Here is an 18,149-nt window from a genome sequence, read left to right as displayed (position 1 = left end):
GTCGGTATTTGTAGCATAAAAGCTTCAGGGCACTGTTGCCATTCTAGAAGCTCATTTTGTCATTCTGGGCTTATTACTTGTTATTGGTGTGGCAAGGTAAGATGTTCAGTACTGACTGCTTCTTGTCCTACCTAAGATGACATCTGTACCTCTCAGAACTTTCTTATGAACTCCACGTTTGAGGCTTCTTTTGCCTCTCATCAGTAAGGTGACTTCTGGTCTCTTCATGGACCTCCCCACAGAGCCCCCAGAGGTGTCATTATGCTGCCATTTTATTTTTTTATTTTTATTTTTATTTTTTAGGTGGAATGACTACTGTAGTTTGCATATTTATTTGTTTGTTTTTTTTCCCATTGGTGTTCAATTTGCCAACATATAGCATAACACCCAGTGCTCATCCCGTCAAGTGCCCCCCTCAGTGCCCGTCACCCAGTCACCCCCACCCCCCTCCCACCTCCCCTTCCCCCACCCCTTGTTCGTTTCCCAGAGTTAGGAGTCTCTCATGTTCTGTCTCCCTCTCTGATATTTCCCACTCATTTTCTCTCCTTTCCCCTTTATTCCTTTCACTATTATTTATATTCTCCAAATGAATGAGACCATATAATGTTTGTCCTTCTCCGATTGACTCATTTCACTCAGCATAATACCCTCCAGTTCCATCCACATCGAAGTAAATGGTGGGTATTTGTCGTTTCTAATGGCTGAGGAATATTCCATTGTATGCTGCCATTTTATGAAGCACCAGGCAGTCCTGGCTCCCATGGACGCTCCTATCTATAAAGACAAGAAGCACATCACGGCAGTGAGGTCTTGGCATGACAAAGCCTCAGAGGGTTGTTTGTAGAAGCAGTAACCATCAACTTGGATGAAGTCTTTTTTTTTTTTACTCCTAAACTTCCTTTTCTGAAAGTTGGGGATCTAGAAGTCAGGAGTGTGGGCTCTGGCATCCACCTGCAGTTTAAATTCCAACTCAGCTGCTCACTGGTGGTACAGCCTTGATCAAGTCACTTAAGCTTTCTTGGTCTTATTTTTCTCAGCTATAAAAGGGAGATGAGGGATCCCTGGGTGGCATAGCGGTTTGGCGCCTGCCTTTGGCCCAGGGCGCGATCCTGGAGACCCGGGATCGAATCCCACGTCGGGCTCCCAGTGCATGGAGCCTGCTTCTCCCTCTGCCTGTGTCTCTGCCTCTCTCTCTCTCTCTCTCTCTCTCTCTCTCTGTGTGTGTGTGTGACTATCATAAATAAATAAAAATTAAAAAAATAAAATAAAATAAAAGGGAGATGATCGCTCCTGCCTCTCAGGATCAATATGAGGCCTGAGTGAGATTCAGGTATCTAACACGCAGTGCCTGGCCCCAAGTAAGGACAAGAGATACGTTACCTGTGATGTGCAGTGTTAACTGCAATGTAAACAGCAGCAGGATGACGGTGACGCTCGTCCTCCACTACACCACACTGTGTCCTTTATGAGGAATGGTGTGGCAGGTTCTTGGAGGGAGGATCTTTGTTAGTCTTCAAAAGCAAGTTTAAAGTCCTATCCCATAGTGTATCTCTATGATCCTTAGAATTATTTCCAGAAAAAAAGATAGGGTGGCATTTTTTTCATGTCATTGATAATCTACAAATTTACCTTACTGCCTTCCTCCACCCACTACACTACGCTATCGCCTTGCCATCCTGCTGAACATTTTCCTGGGCCCTTCAAAGCCCTGGGAAAGTTACTTAATATCTCCAACCTGGCTTGATCCATAGAGAAAAAGTGAGTAAAGACTGAAATTTGACTAGTGAGTCCCATCAGATATTCCCATTTCATGCCCATACGAACCTCTGAGACAAATGAGGTCCAGGGTCTGAGTCTCAGATGCCTCCCCTGTAAAAGGCAGGAGAGAGAGCTGTGGTGAATATGCTAAGAGTAGAATCTCATCTGTGTTAGCACCCTCTCTCCTGACTCCCTTGTCCAGGAGGCTTGACTACGGCCACACAGTAGTTCTGCAGAATCCTATTATCTATCTACACACATTCTAAAATCCCTGTAGATCTTTTTGTGTCTTAAATCCTATGACTTAAGAGCACAGAAAGAGGACACTTGGCTCTCACGTGGCAGCCAGAGAACCCTGCCCTGTGCAAGTCACTGGGAGAGAGCAGGCTGGAAGGTGAGACTAGTTACACAGGATGTTTATTGTCTTGTTCAAGGGATGGAATTTATTTTGGCTTTGCCGGCAGGATGGTGAAATATCTGCAAGTTCACATGGCTGACAGCACCGACCGAGCCCCTGACTCCATTGGAATCCTTGACATTTTTTAAGTGCAAGGGCAAGAGGGAGAGAGATGGTTATTCTGGTTGGCAGCCACTGAGACTCCTCTTCCCAGAACCCAACTGGGACTAGCTATCTACTCCTAGGGTTCTAAGTCCACTGCTTACAGATGTTTCCTGTTGGTAACTGTCTTCATTTCGACATGCTGAGAGGGTGAGCAAAGGACCGGCTCTGTTTCTGGATATTTCCTAGGCTGCTTAGCAGGTCTCCTTAAGTTTATCTCACACCTGACCACCAGGCTTTCATCTGAGGAAAGGAAAAGAGATCGTTGTAGGCAGATCAGATCACGATGTAGGAGAGAACATGAGGTGGAATGCAAACATGGCCCTGCTGTGTGCAGATCTGTGCTGAGACCTGGAGAATGGGCTCGCCGGGCGGCCTGGTGAGTGACAGAGAAGAATCCGGAGATGGAAAGCATTTAACTCACCCTTGGTTGTCTACTGTTTAGATAACAACAAAGAAGCGAAATTACTTTTATCTTCTCATTTTAAGTAACCTCCCCTACTAGATAGGATTCATTAATTTGCTTTCTTCTTTGGAGTGAAAAGCCATGGGAGAACTTTTCTTCTAGAAGGGGGCTCCTCAAGTTTTAATGGGCAGCTGAAACGTCTATTTAAAGAACATATTCATTAACATTCATTAAAAATGAATAACCCAGGGATTTGGCAGATTCTGATGGAGGAAGTCTGGATGGAGACCTCAGTTGCTACATTTCTCGAAAACTCTCAGGTGCTGCTGATGCTGCCCTGGGAAAAGCCTATTTTGAGGAACAACTTTTAAAATGATTTTGTCACAGTTGTACTAACAGTGGGAACCTCATTCTTCTGGTTTCTCTTGCTGGCTGGAGTGAGCTTATTAAAAATGTAGTTGATTCTGGAATCTCCTACAATGGAACAGAAATCATATGTCAGAAAAATATATTCCACTTACATGCAGAATTGAAGTTCATAGAAAAAATATTTATGCCAAAATATATTGCAGAGTAAAAAAAAAATCACCCACCTCACTTCTCTCTGGTTTCTTTTGTTGGGTTTGGGATTCCATAGCTTGAGGTGACCTACCATTGGTGTTGGGCTGAACTTCATTCCTCTGCCCAACCATCATGGGTGGGGGGAGAGATACGGTCATGATGGCCACCTCGGCAAAATGAGGTCATAGCTGCTACACATCGGGAAAGTGTTTGAATATCCGTCCCTTCTCTCTTCTCTTCTTACCTTGAAATCTTCCTAACCCAACCTGCTTACCCTTCCACTACCTTTTGAAAAGTAGTGTAATATATACTTTCCCTAGTAAAAATGAAATCAGCAAGCAGTCTTTTACTACAAAGAGAGAATCAAATTTCAAAATTCCTCATGAGCAGAAACATATTTCCTTTCCCACCCGCCCCCAGCCTTCAAATTTGCATCAGCTAACCAAGGAGTATAGTTGGCCCATTGCATTGAAAACACGTGTCAAAGCACTGCTGCTAAGTTAATGCATTTCTCCTCTGTAGACAGACTGCAGACGCATAAAATATCACTTATTAGAAGGTACAGTGCTGGTAGAATTTTCATAAGCTCTGAGAAACATTAAATTGCTAAATTTCGAATTTAAATATGGGAGACGTGGTTTTTTGTGTTCTTCGGATATTATTGCAATTTAGTATGCCTTGATAAACAAGAATCCTTTTTAACCCTGCTTATGAAATTAATGTCTTGATTTCTGCAGACTTCATACATTCAAGTAGAAGCCCTTTTTCAGAAAACTGGAAAAAGACCATGTTTTCTGAGACTGTAGAAGTCAGTTCAGAAATCTAGGCTCACTTGGCCTGGTTTCAAATAAATAATACATCTAAACACACAGACAGACAGACACACACAGTCACACACACACACACACACACACAAACACGCACACACACAGTTCGACCTGTCAAGCATTTAACAAGAAGAATCGGCCTTTGCCTTTGTATTATGGATGATACGCAAAATTTGATGTTTCCTCCCTGGATTAGGGTGATAAAATGTAATCCTGGATAACAACAGTAAAAACACTTGTTTATCATCCTTGTTGAACTCCAACCAGATCATTTATTTTAAAGAAAGGAGATTCATTTTATTAGTATTAAACTAACATTGAAATTGGTAAAATGGATGTTGGTTTTAATCACAACATTTGGAGATTTCATAGTATGTTGAAGGGAAATTCATTTCATTTTATGGATGAAGTCATTGATATCTAGAAAGGAGAAGTGACTTATACATAGTAAATTTGTGGAAAAGATGACTTGAAAACATAGGTTTTTCCCTATTAAAAAATTAACTTACTGGTCTCCTTAGGAAGAACCCTCAAACACTCTAAAGGTGGCAGGCATTCAAACACCCTCCTCTAACCTGATGATTTCACTTTATTTTTCTAAGATTGTATCTTTGTTGTCAAAATGCTAGTAACTATGTTTATGATCCCGAGTCTTTCTGTGCAAGGATGTGGAATGCCTTTGTATGGTTGGAGTCTCCTTCTGTACCTCTACAGGTTCACTTCCTAGGTCTGACAGATCTCCTGCTACCCTTAATCCTACCACTGAAACATTTCTGGTTGAAAGTATATATCTGGGACTTGCTTTAAAATAATCTAGCCAGGGGAGGAGAGTTGAGCAGATTTCAATGAAACAAGATTGGCCACGTGTTCACTGTGAGCTTAGAGAACGAGTCACTTGGGGGTTCACCGTACCACTCTCTATACCTTTTTGTATGTTCAAAATTTTTCTTTTTTTTTCAGTTTGAAAAGAATGCTAGTGAGTTCCTAGGGTGAGTCACAGTTGCATTTGCTGACTGCGAGTGGGACTGTATGTTGGGAGTGTTGCAAGGTAACACAGCCCAGTCTGGCCTGGGAGTAAAACACGTCTCTGAGGCTCTCTCTCTCTCTCTCTCTCTCTCTCTCTCTGTTTGCAGGGTTGTTACGATCTGGTGACCAGTTTCATGGAGACCAACATGGGGATCATCGCTGGAGTCGCTTTTGGAATCGCATTCTCCCAGGTAGACTGTGTAGTTGTGTGGTCAGGCCTGGCCTAGCTTCCCTCCCTGGCCTCTGGATTCCCCACCTGCCCCCCTGGGCCTTGGGAGAGGCTGATAGATGGGGTCAGGGCTCCTTGCTCATTAGTCCTCAGGTCATCTGTTTATTGATTTTCCTTTTTCAACTTAAATGAAGTTTTGCCATCAAGGGAATATTGGTTACAGTTCACCTAATGACTAGCTCCAGAAAACAACTTGCTTCTCTGTAGGTCAAATGGAGGTTAACTGAACAAAGTGCCGGCTTAATTGGAGCAGAAACAACTCCAAACATCAACCGGCTGGTCTGGATTTGGGGGAGGCTTTTTTCCCTGGCTGGCCTGGCCCTGTTTTGTGCTTAAGTTCCTGTCGATTCTGCATGAGGGGTCTCCTTCCACAGAAAGCCTACACTTAGCAAACGCCATCTCATGATCATTATTTGAATCCTAAGTTTAATGAGTGTTCCTTAAGAGGAAACTTAATTTTTGGTATGTTAAATCTTATATCCCTTTATCTCCACCCAGCCTCTATAAAAGAACAGGAGAAGTAATTCTGCAAACGAAGTGAGCCCCACGTACTCAAGGGTAGAGCAAGATCAAGCTAACTCTCAAATTTAGCCCACCTTCACCGGGCAGTGCAGTGTCCCACAAGCCTCTGAGCTCCCAGCCAAATGATAATATTATTGCTCTGGTATTGCTGTGGGAGAGAGGATTGGCATGTATATTTAACAACCAAATGAAAACTTGATGTATGTTTAACTCTGAATTTTTCTGACCAACAGATCGGTTTTCCAACAAAGCCCAATTAACATTCTTGCAGTAATGTTTCTAGTCCTCTAATTTTTCCTGGCCTGAATTCTCTATTTGCTCTCTTAGACTATCTTTACCTTTTCCCTGCCACCCACCCCCACACCTCTTTCCTGCCTGCCTAGCAATATAGACACACTTTCCTTCTAGCCAAGTTCATTCTTAAAACTTTTTTCACTGAAATATGGCATATCCAGAAAAGTACATAAATTATAAACACACAACCTAATAGATCAGCACAGCATGAACGTACCTATGTAATCTGTACCTGGATCAAAGACTAGAACATTGCCCTGGTAGTTTTTTGTTTTTTTGGTTTTTTTTTTTGCAAAGAGAGGGTGTAGCCCCAGGTCAGTTGACAAACTGCTTATTCAGTAGTTACAGAAACCCACGGTGACATTTCATCTCACAAGAGCATGTGGACTCATCCCACAGGAGTGCATGCTCCTTGGGGCAGTTTCAACATTCTTTTGCCATGCTGCTTCATTTCTTTGCAACTCATGAAGTGACTTTAAACCCTCAACACACCAACACACAAACCCCAATGGCACCACAGACGGTGCCAGTTCATCTCCAGAGACGTTTTGCAAAAGGTTGCTGCCCCAAACTTCCTTTCAATAGCTATCACACTTAAGTAGTAACACTTCAGTGACATGTCTGTGATGGCCTGGAGACATTTTAGAGGATCTGGGACTCATGTCCGATACAGCTGTGTACAAGATGGCAATGTCAGGTTAATGACACTGACAGGCCATACTCGTGCTTGGTGGCTAAGGATGACTGTCCCCTTGGGGGAAGGAATATAGGTGAAGGTCTCCCCTTCTGGCTCTCCTAGAACTGTAAAGGGACATGATGCCAATACTCTCCATGGGGAGAAGAGGGCCTTGCAGAGCCCAGAATCTTATGGATAAAGCATGTTATCATCCAAGAATATTCCTTGTCCGGCCATGAGGGGCATGGAGGATTCTCCCATTTTCATTAGTGGAGTAAAGCAAGTCATAAAGCATCTGATTAAGATCTCTCTTCTGCTTCTCTCTCCTGCTTCCCTAGGAAGGGGGGTGGATGCAAGGATTTAGGCTTTAGACAAAATGCCTGATGAGCATTAATCTGTGCTAACCTTGAAAGAAATCCCCGACATGGGGATTGTTGAGTTTGCTCTGTGGCCCTCTGGGGCACTGAGAGAGGAGCCAAAGCCCCGGAGGGAACTTCTGAACAGAAACTCTCTGCAGAGATTGTAGGTCTCATCAAGGTACCACATAGTGGTCAGGATAAGACAACAAAACGCAAAGCCCAATGCCATCGCCTAGCCAATACCATTCACCCACATGAGCAGACGGGTGCAGTGGGGCAGAGACTTGAGACCTGGCATGCTCAGCTTGAGGCAGGGAGAAAAAGAGCCGTAGCTGGCTTTTACTAGCGTGATCAGTTAGGAGCTGCGGCTTTTAATGGTGCCAGCAGCCTTGGGGTTCCTGGAAGCTGAAGTTGGCTTCCAGATACCAATAGAGCCAAGGCTTCTCCAGGATGGTGGTGGTGACTTACCAGATCCTATTGAAGAAGAATTAGCCATACTGATCCTGGTCAGTGGCCCAGAACCAAAGCTTTAGCTGTACATGTTCAAATTTTTTAGGACCAGTGTCAGAGTAAAACTGATTTAGGGGAATCAATCATGTTGGTTTGTCTTGGCCTCCCTATACTAAAGCAGGTTCTACTGAGTAGAGGCCAAAGGAGGTAGGAAAGAACAGAGCACTCGCTCTCACTCTCTCTCTCTTTTGCTCTCTCTCCTCCCCTTTCTTCACCCGCCCTCCATCTGCTCCTTGCCCTTTCCCTCGCCTGCTCTTGTGACATCCACATCCATGCTGTCATCTGTGGGAACTAACTGCCTTGTACTTTTGTTGTGTCAGAAACTAAAAGTGATGTAATATACAAGGAAAACTAAGCCGCGTCTAGCCTCTTCATAGACTGTGCAAAAACGTTGTCCCAAGTTAGCTAATGCAGCCAAGGTAAAGCCCTTGAGTTCTCTTTGGGGGCAGCAGGATTTGGGCAGGCCTTTAATGCTTCTCTTCACAAACCCCCATTGCGTAGGCCCTGTCAAGGGAGAGCCCATTTGTCTGGACTCGATGGACAGGTCCTGCTCCTCTATAAATTCATAGCAGGAAGTTGAATGTGTTTTGATAGTGTACCTCCCTGCATCTTTGGCAGCTACTCTTTTACTCAAGAGAGCTTGGAGATAGACATAAACCCAAGCGGAGTTAGAGTATGTGTGTGTGTGTGTGTGTGCCCGCATGCGTGCATGAGAGGGAGAGGCAGGGAGGGAATGAGAATGGGAATGTCGACTACCCTGCCCCTAACATGGCCTGAAGGCCAAAGCTGAGGGTGTCTGAGTCTGGACACTTACTCCATTTGTGACATCGCCTCTCACCTTGGTTGGCTCTCTGCTCTGTGTTGCAGGCTGGGAGTGGAAACACTTCTGTATCCAATGCAAACAGTCAGGGCTTCGCTATACTTGGAACGCATTAGGATGGATTAACCCTCCACACCACAGAATGTTATAGTCCTGAGTGGGGGTGGTAGGGCTGTTTTCTAGAAGAGGGAGGAGAGTTGAGTGGTTTGCTTAAGGGTAGGCTGCTATTCTAGATCCAGGCTTACAATTCTGACCTCCCCGCCTGGCCTGCTCTTTTAAACTTTTGGGCCAGAAATCACCCTCATTCTTGCCTCACATAGAAACTACAGGGAATTCATCTTGTGCTTTTATAATGAAAGGGTTTGAATCTGTGAAATTGAAAGGAGAAAGGTACTCATCAAAAAACACAGGTCTTCCTGCTACACATCCATCCCCTGACCCTCACCCCTGTGGGACCTCCCCCAGTGCCCACAGGCTGCTGGGATGCTTTATTATGAACCAGGAATTCTTTTCTGGGACTTGTTTACCTTTTCTGTACAAAGGACAGGCCAAAGCTATTGCTAGCCTTGATGAGACATGGCCAAAGAAGGCTAACGGAACTACTTATTTCCCTGGTCTCTGCAGGGCCTGAGATGGTCCCTAAGAGCATTTATGCAGTTTTATATCAAACCAGATTCCTCAGCACTTTCCCAAAGACATGGAAGTTTTATTTAGTTTACCACTTCAGTCATTAGCTATACCATCTCCACAGGCATTATAAGGACCTAAGCTTTTGACCTATTGCTTGTCGCTGGCTGGTTAAGAAAGTTGCCTTTATGACTTTGCTGTCCTCTCTGTGCCCCTCAGGAACCGGGGATTGGGCTACATCTGCCTCCCATGGTGATGGCAGGGAGGATGCCCTCAGCCGATTGCCCTTGCATGTCTTGTCTTTGCTGACCTGGGCCTCCACCTCTCTTGAGCCCCTCTCTCCCACCTCTTGGCATCCACCCTATTCCCAGAGATTGACAGAGCCCCAGCGATACAGCCCATGTCACTCACTAGAGCTTCATGGCGCTCAGACCTCTCAGGCTGTCTCTGCGGGAGGGCCCAGAGTCAGCCTTCTAGAGGCCCTTTCTGGCTTCTCAATTCTTGAAGCAACAGAGCATCTCTGAGATTTCCATGACCCAAAAGAAAGCAGAATGTAGTACTGTCAAGGCAGACAGTGGTAAAAATAAAATGTTAGCTCAAAAAAACAAAACAGATGAAGACTAATTATAAAGTCTTAGTCAACCAAGTATAAATAATCTGATCTAAAACACCAGAGGCCAGACAGCACCAGGCCTTTCACCGGCCATGGAATGGCGACTGGTGGTTCTGGGGGTCTCCATCCTGAGGGGTTTCCAGCATGAGAGACCAGCTCTCCTTTAGCTCTCTCCATCCGGGGCTTAAAGCAGAAGTCCCAGGGCCTATTTACTGAAGCCAGGACACGTATCAGCAGTGTGCTTCTCAGGGCCCAGCACATACCTCCGCTCCTAGAGTGCTTTTTACTTATAGTTAGGCTGGAACAAGGTTTTGTTTACAGAAGGATGGACTTTTCTGTGTACAGATGAACTGAGTCTAGTGGCAAGCAAGTGTTTGTCCTGACTCACACTGAGGCAGAGGCTCTGGCATTGGCTGAACAGGCTTCCTGTTATATACCCAGAAATCACCTGGTAACAGCTGCTATGAAGTATAGGATGCTCCCCACACACACATAACCCCTGGCTTTCCATTGACTTGGTACTTATGGAGGGTAGAAGTCAAAGTTTTCCTTCAAACATGGTAAAAACACCATAGCAGATTTGAAATCCATAACCCTGTGAATAATCCAAAATACCTACTATACCCCAAATCCTAGTTTTCTTACAGTAGATTTAACTAAAATAAAAGCAAGTATGTACAAAAAACTTTTTTCACATAGTTTGTATAAACCTTAGTTCAGGATGCGTTGTGTTTTTTTTTTTTTAAGGAAAGCAAATTTCTTAGTAGATGTTGAAAATTAATTTTTAAAAATCTGTCTTTTTCCATGGGCAAACAGAAGGTATGATTTTGCCCCAGAAATATAAAATACAGTAAGGTTTTTGGTTGTTTTTTTTTTTAAATCATCTTTTTAAAAACATTTTTACTTAAATTCAATTTAGTTAACATGTACTGTATTATTAGTTTCAGGATAAAATATAGTAAGTTTCAAAGCAAGTAGCTTTTATTTATACCAATATTTTTAGAAGTTATTGTTTCTGTGACAAAGTATGCCCAGTGCTTAAGAATGATGCTGTTCCTGTTTTTTTTAAAAAAAAAAGTGGAGGCACATGCTATATTTCCCTGAAAGCAGAAGTTTTAGAAACAAGAAATAATTAGGCATTCTAAAGAATCTTCTGGCTGTGTGGCTTGTGAATTGCCACGGAGGCCAGGAGCATCGGCAAGCACTGAATTGTAGCAGTGTGGCAAACCATGAAATGGAATGCTAACTAGCGTACGTGCTCTAAGCACATGTGAGCCCAACAAGGAGACACTAAACTGATCAGCTTTACAAAGAAAAAAGAGTTTAGGAACTCGAGATCAGATGAAGAGTTGCCCACTGAAAACCCTCTCTCTAAAGTTTGCAGTATAAGGCAGGAAAGGAACCCCTGATGTTGTGAGACAGAGGAGTGATTCTGGAAAGGACAGGTCTAGGCTGAGCTGTAGGGGTGGGAGGCAAGGAAAGAGGCTGTCCTCTGCTAGGGGAAGAGGATGGAACCTTAAGTTCTGTGTGAGCTACCTGGGTGGTTTGAGGGAAAATTCTTTAACCTCCCCTGAGCCCATTTTCTTATCTGGAAGGTCAGAATGGTAATATTATACAGGGATGTGGTAAGGGTTAAATAACTTGATACACTTGAATATGTTACACCTCTAATGCTTGCCTGTTTTGTGGCCAAAATCTGATTTTTAAGAGTATCAAGTGTGTTCTGGGGCGCCTGGGTTGTACAGTTGGTTGAGTGTCTAACTCTTGATTTTTGGCTCAAGTCATGATCCCAGAATCGTGAGACTGAGCCCCACATCAGGTTCTGTGCTGGGTGTGGAGCCTGCTTGAGATTCTCTCTCTCTCTCTCTCTCTCTCTCTCTCTCTCTCTCCCCCTCTCCCCCTTTTCCCCTTCCTACCTGCTCACTCGCTCTCTCAAAAAAAAAAAAATCAAGTATGTTCTGGTATATGTTGTTCCTAGGAAATGGCAGTTCTAATGAAAAGGGACAAGCTACAGGGGTCATAGTCCTTATAGTCAGGAGGGGATTATAATTCGTGTCATTTGGAAGAGAATTGTGGCAGTTACAGCCATAGCTCCTTTGGTGATTTGGTGGTATGGGCATGATACTATGTATTTTGTGGCACAAAATGATGTTGGCCAGAGCCTTAGTAGGAGATAGGCTGAGTCCAATAACGTGGTGATTTTTCCTCACCTGACAGAACTTACAGTTTTTATATGTCACAGTATAGTTTTACTTTAAAAAAGGAAGAGAACAATCTGGGATTTCAGCAAGAAACATAGCCAGGGACTTGGTATCCGAATGGGCGGGTAGAAAGCCAGGGGAACTGAGTTCAGGGGCTGCCCCAACCAACAATGAGTGGGACCTGGTGTGGCTGCAAGTGTCCCACCTGAAAGATAAGGGCAACCATGTGGGCCACATGAGTGCTTCTCTCACCTAGAAGGCTTGTTAAAACCCCAGTGCTGGGCCCCACCCCTCAGAGCATCGGATTCCACCCAACTGAGGTGGAAACCAAAGTTTAGGCCTACAGTGTCTACATGGTGAGAGACAGAGAGAAAGTAAGGCCCTGATTTCCCCTTCTCCCACCCCAACACCTACCTCTCACAAGCCATGACTTTCTTACTTCAACTGGCAAACTCACGTAGTCAAGAAATAGTGTCTCATTGCCTCAAGGAAAGAACTATTACCCTGTTGGCCGTGTATGGCTGAGGGATCACACCATATTGAGGTACCTTCCCAATGTGTATGTTTGGTCTTTTGGTACATACCTCGCTAGTTCTCTGCTGCTTCCATTTTTTCACCACTCTCATAAAATATTTTAAAAATGAATAAATTTTCAAAAAGCTTACATGTCAAAAGTTGTTTTGAAGCTGCCAGAGCAGGCTAGAGTGGAACCTTAGGGCCAGTTCTAGAAGCTTCAGTTGTCCTGTCCTAGCAGTCTCATATCTCACCCCTGAAATCCCGTTTGATCTTTTTCTCCGGTGCCCTTTATCTTATTCGCATACAAAGCCCTCAGTTGTTAAAAACTACATCTTCAGGGGTCAAAGAAGTGTGTAGTTCAGTGGCTTAAGATTGTGGTCTTCGTTTCTCCTTCTGGCAACAGCTGATCGGCATGCTGCTGGCCTGCTGTCTGTCCCGATTCATCACGGCCAACCAGTATGAGATGGTGTAAGGAAGGTGAGTGGATGTGGGCAGCGTTTGATTTCGGGGTCCTCCCTTGGGGTGAGGGTACCACCTGGCCACTAAACTCACTCGATCTCAGTGGCACCTGTGCCCGTGCTGAAACCTCATTTCTGTGGTGCTGGGGAGGAGGTGTGGTCCTCGCTGTGCAAAGTGTATAGAATGCTCCTTTTAGCTTGTTACCTTATTTTTAAGTCCTGGTGACGGGTCAGTCACTTACAGGTTTTAATTTCTCTCTCAGTCTTTCAAGAACGATGGAATAAGAGACCTGCTTTCAAAAGGAACCACAGCAATCTTTGAGAGACTTCCCGAGGATGATAGAGCACAGTCCATAACACACCTGCCCCGCGCTCCCTAACCCCCAGCCAGCGTGCAACTGACCCGCCCACACGGTCTCTGCTCCACCTTCCAGCCCGCATCCTGTGTAGCGTTCCATTTGGTGAAGCCCCGTCATGCAGAGTGTACCCGGGTTCCCTGCATCCAGTCCTAGTGGACCCCTCCTGAGGCCCCATGCGTGCCGGCCCCTCCATCCGTACTCGATCCGACTCTAGCTCCTTGTAGATGACTGGTTAGCGCACCGTCCCTGGCCCCGCTGGGCCCTGCATGTAGCGTGGAAGGCTCCTGCAAGCCCTTCGTCACGATCGGTAAATGCCTTGCCCCTTGGTGTAGATAAGCTGATAGCGATCTGTTCTTTTGGCTTAATCTCCTTCAGTTTGGTTTTCCCTTTACTAAGGCTCTTTCCTACCTTCTTCAGGCTGCCTAGGATATGTAAAGAGACATAGCAGTAATCGCCAGTGAGAAGAGAAAGCCTGTGTCATGCATGAAGGAAATTGTTGAGGGTTAGGTGGCCTCCTTGCTCATTATTGTTACGTGCCTGGGCGTGTATAGACAGTTTAGTGCCCCCATGCCCCCCCACGCAGTTGAAACCTGTATAATCCTGTTACCAAGCTGTATTGTTGCCTCCTGTGAAGGAAATAATATTACTTCTGTTCTTCCCCAATTAATTGCTGTTGCATTATTTTACTTGTTTCTGTACTTTTTTTCTTTGCATCGACATTACAGACATCGAGGACCTCATCAAATCAATTTAAAAACGAGTGTGAAGGGGGAACAAAAGTCAAAATATTTTTAGAAGGTCTTAAGAAACAATGCCTCTGTCTAGCATGCCAACAAGAATGCATTGATATTGTGAACATTTGTGATACATGTATTAATAAATAGAATCATTACAAATTGTTGTGTTTTGTTCTTTGGTTATTGTGCAAGCTTCTAAACTCCTATTTCTACTTCATCTTGTTCCACGGGGGATTGGAAGTGGACCACCTCACAGGCTGGCACATCCCTGTGTGCATGTTCCCACCCCACTGAAATAGCCTCAGGCAGTGCAGAAGCCCAAGGGTTAGACGTTTTTATGGACATTTCAGAAAGTTGAATCATTTATTGTGAACAGAATGTATTGTTGGCTACAAAAATAGAAGCTTCATATTATCTCACACTAGCAGCAGAAAGATTTCAGCAAAGTTTTCTGAAGTGTGAATGTCATTTACAAAAAAACAAAACAAAAAAAAAAAAACAAGGAAATGAGCATCTATTCTTTCTTTCATTGTTTCTAATGAGCATGTATCCTTCCCTTCCTTCTTTCTTGTCTGGATTGAAGAAACTTGGTCCGGAGAAGAGATGACATCAGACCAGGCAGTCGGACCCATGCCCTGGTTTGTACTAAAGTATGGAATCCTTAGGCTTGCTTTAAGCATTTTAGAATAGGTGCAGGATAGATTATTTGCGATCTGCATTTTCCTTCTTAATGAGTCACCTTAAAAAAAAAAAAAAAAAACTCGTGAAAGCATATATTGATCTGTTCCCAAATAAGTGAATCTAAAGAGCTCCCTCTTCTCTGTAGAACAGGCTATAATTAGGATGGAGATGGCATTCTAACCATATACATGTATGAGTCTGAACACTGCATGCTGTCCACAAAAGGCATTGCCCCACGACTTCAGACAGTTCCTCCTCAAAGGGTCAACATTTTTAGAGAATTAAGGAGATCTTTCTTGGAGTTTCCTTGGGTTTTTCTCTAACTTTTTGTGTTGCATTCTTAGTTCATTAATCTGTGCTTTAAAAAAAAGTGGTGCTATTAGCTGCATTTCAGTTTTGGTTTGCAATTTTTATTGTCCTTTGTTCCAGACATTTTGCAGTTTTCTTTAGAATTGATGCACCAAACCAAATAGGAATTGTGTGTGTGTGTGTGTGTGTGTGTGTGTGTGTGTAATTTCCAAATGTGTAGAATTTGAGGCTGCGTTTTTGTTCAAGAAAACTTGGTTTGTAAGATAAAGCTTCTTTGTTATTTTTTTTTTTTTTGAGACTTGCTTTGTGCCCTAGTATGTGGTCTGTGTTGGTGCTGTGTGTGTTTGAGAGGTAGGAGTATTTTCTAAAGATAGACGAGGGTGAGAACAAGTTTGTAAATATATCCAAATGGTAAATTTTAGGACTTTGTTCAAATTGTCTGTATTCTTGGGAATATTTTGTCCGTTTGACCTGTCTGGTTCTGAGAATGCTGCCTGAAATCCTCATGGGACTGGATTCTGTCAGTTTTTGCTTTGTGTATTTTTAAGCTATATTGTTAGGGACGTGCAGGTTCAAGATTGTGTCTCATTGATGAATTATTTCCTTTGGCATTATGGACTGACCCATAATTATCCCTAATTATGATTTTTCTTTTAACATTCATTTTGTCTGATATTATAGTTGTAACAAGTACTTTTCTTCTGATGAGTATTTGCCAAGGGTATTGTTCCAGATCCCTCTGCTTTCAGCCTCTCTATGTAATATTTTAGATGTGTCTCTTAAACAGCATATGGCTTCATTTTTTTTCTTTTTTAGCTCAATCTGAGAAAGTCTTTACTGAAAAGTTTAGTCCACTTATATATTAATAATATATGTGGTTTTATTTCTAGCACAGTTTTTTTGTCTACTTTTTCTTGTTTTTCTTCTCTGCTTTTTTTCTTTAAATTTTATGTCTTATATGCTTATTCTTTCAGTGGTTAATCTTACTCTCTTACCGTGCATACTTGAAATGGAAAGTTAGAATCTCCATCTTCTCCCAAAATAATACAAAGGCCTTGGGGTGTTTTAACTCCAAGCACCTCTCACTTAACTTCCATGCTTTTGTTCCTGGATGCTGTATTTCTACTATCTCTTGAAATGAATCCTGTCACTGTTTTTATAGTCTATTTAGATTTACCTACATACGTACCAGTTTTTTGTTTTGTTTTGTTTTTTTTAACATCGTGTCTTGCATCTTGTCCATTGGCGTTCAGTTTGTGGTTTTTTGAAATGTATGGTTTGTTATTTCATTAAGGGGTTTATATGTGCTAAATCATCTCAATCTTTGAATTAACTAGGGCTAAAATTCTAGCTTGGTAGTTGAAGGTGTTTCTGGCCTTTTACTATTATTAATAAGTCTAATTGTGCATTTTGGGGTCCTTGTAATGTCATTTTCCCCCAGTCGCCTTTTAAGACTGTCCCTTTTTTCCCCAGCTTTATTGAGATGTAATTGACCTATGACTTTGTGTAAGTTCAAGATGTACCCTGTGATGATTTGATACATATATACATTGTGAAATGTCTACTACAATAAGGTTGGTTAACACATCTTTCACTTTGCATAATTCCCAATTTTGTTATTGTCACAATGAGAACATTAAAGATCTACTTTCATAGCAACTCTCAAGTATACAATACATATTTTCAACTATAGTCATCATGCTGTATGGTAAATCCCTGGAATTTATAAATGAGAATTAGTACTCTTTGACCAACATCTCCCCATTTCCTCCACCTCCTAGGACGAGGGCTTGTTCTTTTAATAGATGTTGGAAAGGATAATTACATGCTGACCTCCCCTGGATAGCTGAATCATGGTTAATACCAGATAGCCCTGGTCATAATTGCATGTAAAGCACCTGGAAGGAAATGATGCGCATCTTAAGCTTAATACAATATAGTGGTCTAGTCCAGTGCTCTCAGATTGAGCGTTTTAATACTTTTACTCTAATTGTCAAATTTTCTTCTAAATATTTATGAGAAAACAACTCACTAAAGCACTGTAAGACTTTCTCTTTGCCTTTGATGATTCTCTTCCATATATAATGGACTTTCTATCTTCTATGTCTCTTAGAGCCTTTCATTTTTTCCATGTCTCTATTTCTTATAGGGAGTCCTGGATAATTTCCTCGGTTATGTCTTCCAGTTCTTTTCTCAATTTTGTCTAATTATTTTTAATATCCTGTAAGTTATTTTTCATTTTCTTTTTAAAAATCTTTTGTCCTTTTTCTTTAGTGGCCTTTTCTTTCACTAACTTATCATCTTGTCTGTACCAGTCCTCAACTGTCTTTATCCTTTCTTTCAGATAGTCTAATACCTAAAATTTGTTGGTGTTGGTTCTCTTGGACATTGCATTTGCTGACTGTCACTCATGGTAGGTTGTTTTCTTGTATTTTTAGTTTTTGTAAGTCAGCTTCTCTCCAGTGAGGATTTTTTAAAACACCTTCTTGTTTTGGATGAATTTTAGATTGATGCAGAAGTTGCAATGACAATACAGAGATTTCCTGCCAGCCCCCCTAATGCTAACACCATATATTACCCTTCTACATTTGTCAAAACTAAGAAACCGACACTGGTATGTTACTCTTAACTGAATTCCAGATCTTATTTAGAGTTCACTAGTTTTTCCTCCAGTGTCTTTCTTCTGCTCTAGGATCCAATCCTGGATACTATGTTACATTTAGAGAACGGATTGGTTTTTCTGTAGTACCATGCTGTCTGGGTTATAGAATTGTCCCTGCGGAGAAATTTTGCATTCGGTTAGCCAGGCACCCAGAAGTTTTGTTGATCCAGAACCAGATTTTATATTAGCTTCTCAGCTTGAGGAATCATACACAACATAGGTGGTATAAATTTCAACTCCACACCTGTACATGCTTGTTATTTCTGTATGTTTTTTTTTCTGCTTTCCCCTTCACTGGATTTATGAAAGGTCACGAGCTACAGATACATCATTACTCAGTGTGAGCCCAAGAATTGTCTCTTGACCCTTTGTAGGGGTTCAACTCTCAAGGCATTGAAGAGTATACTAGGTCCAATATCCCACCACCCCCTCTACCCCA

The 18,149-nt window shown here is 42.6% G+C and overlaps 1 protein-coding gene across 2 annotated transcripts in view; it reads left to right on the top strand.

Annotated features, from left to right (window-relative positions):
• Positions 1–14,217, top strand: part of TSPAN7 (tetraspanin 7) — a 128,217-nt gene extending 114,000 nt beyond the window's left edge. For both annotated transcript variants that reach the window (XM_077889481.1, XM_077889482.1), the window contains 3 exons: positions 5,245–5,328; positions 12,908–12,981; positions 13,226–14,217. In XM_077889481.1, coding sequence (XP_077745607.1) covers positions 5,245–5,328; positions 12,908–12,976 — 153 coding nt within the window. In that variant the 3' untranslated portion in view covers positions 12,977–12,981; positions 13,226–14,217. The remainder of the gene's footprint in view (positions 1–5,244; positions 5,329–12,907; positions 12,982–13,225) is intronic.
• The last annotated feature ends 3,932 nt before the right edge of the window (positions 14,218–18,149 follow it).

The sequence above is a fragment of the Canis aureus genome, chromosome X, assembly GCF_053574225.1.
Source record: "Canis aureus isolate CA01 chromosome X, VMU_Caureus_v.1.0, whole genome shotgun sequence".
Taxonomy (NCBI): Eukaryota; Metazoa; Chordata; class Mammalia; order Carnivora; family Canidae; genus Canis; species Canis aureus.
This window is presented reverse-complemented; position numbering and strand designations above follow the sequence as displayed.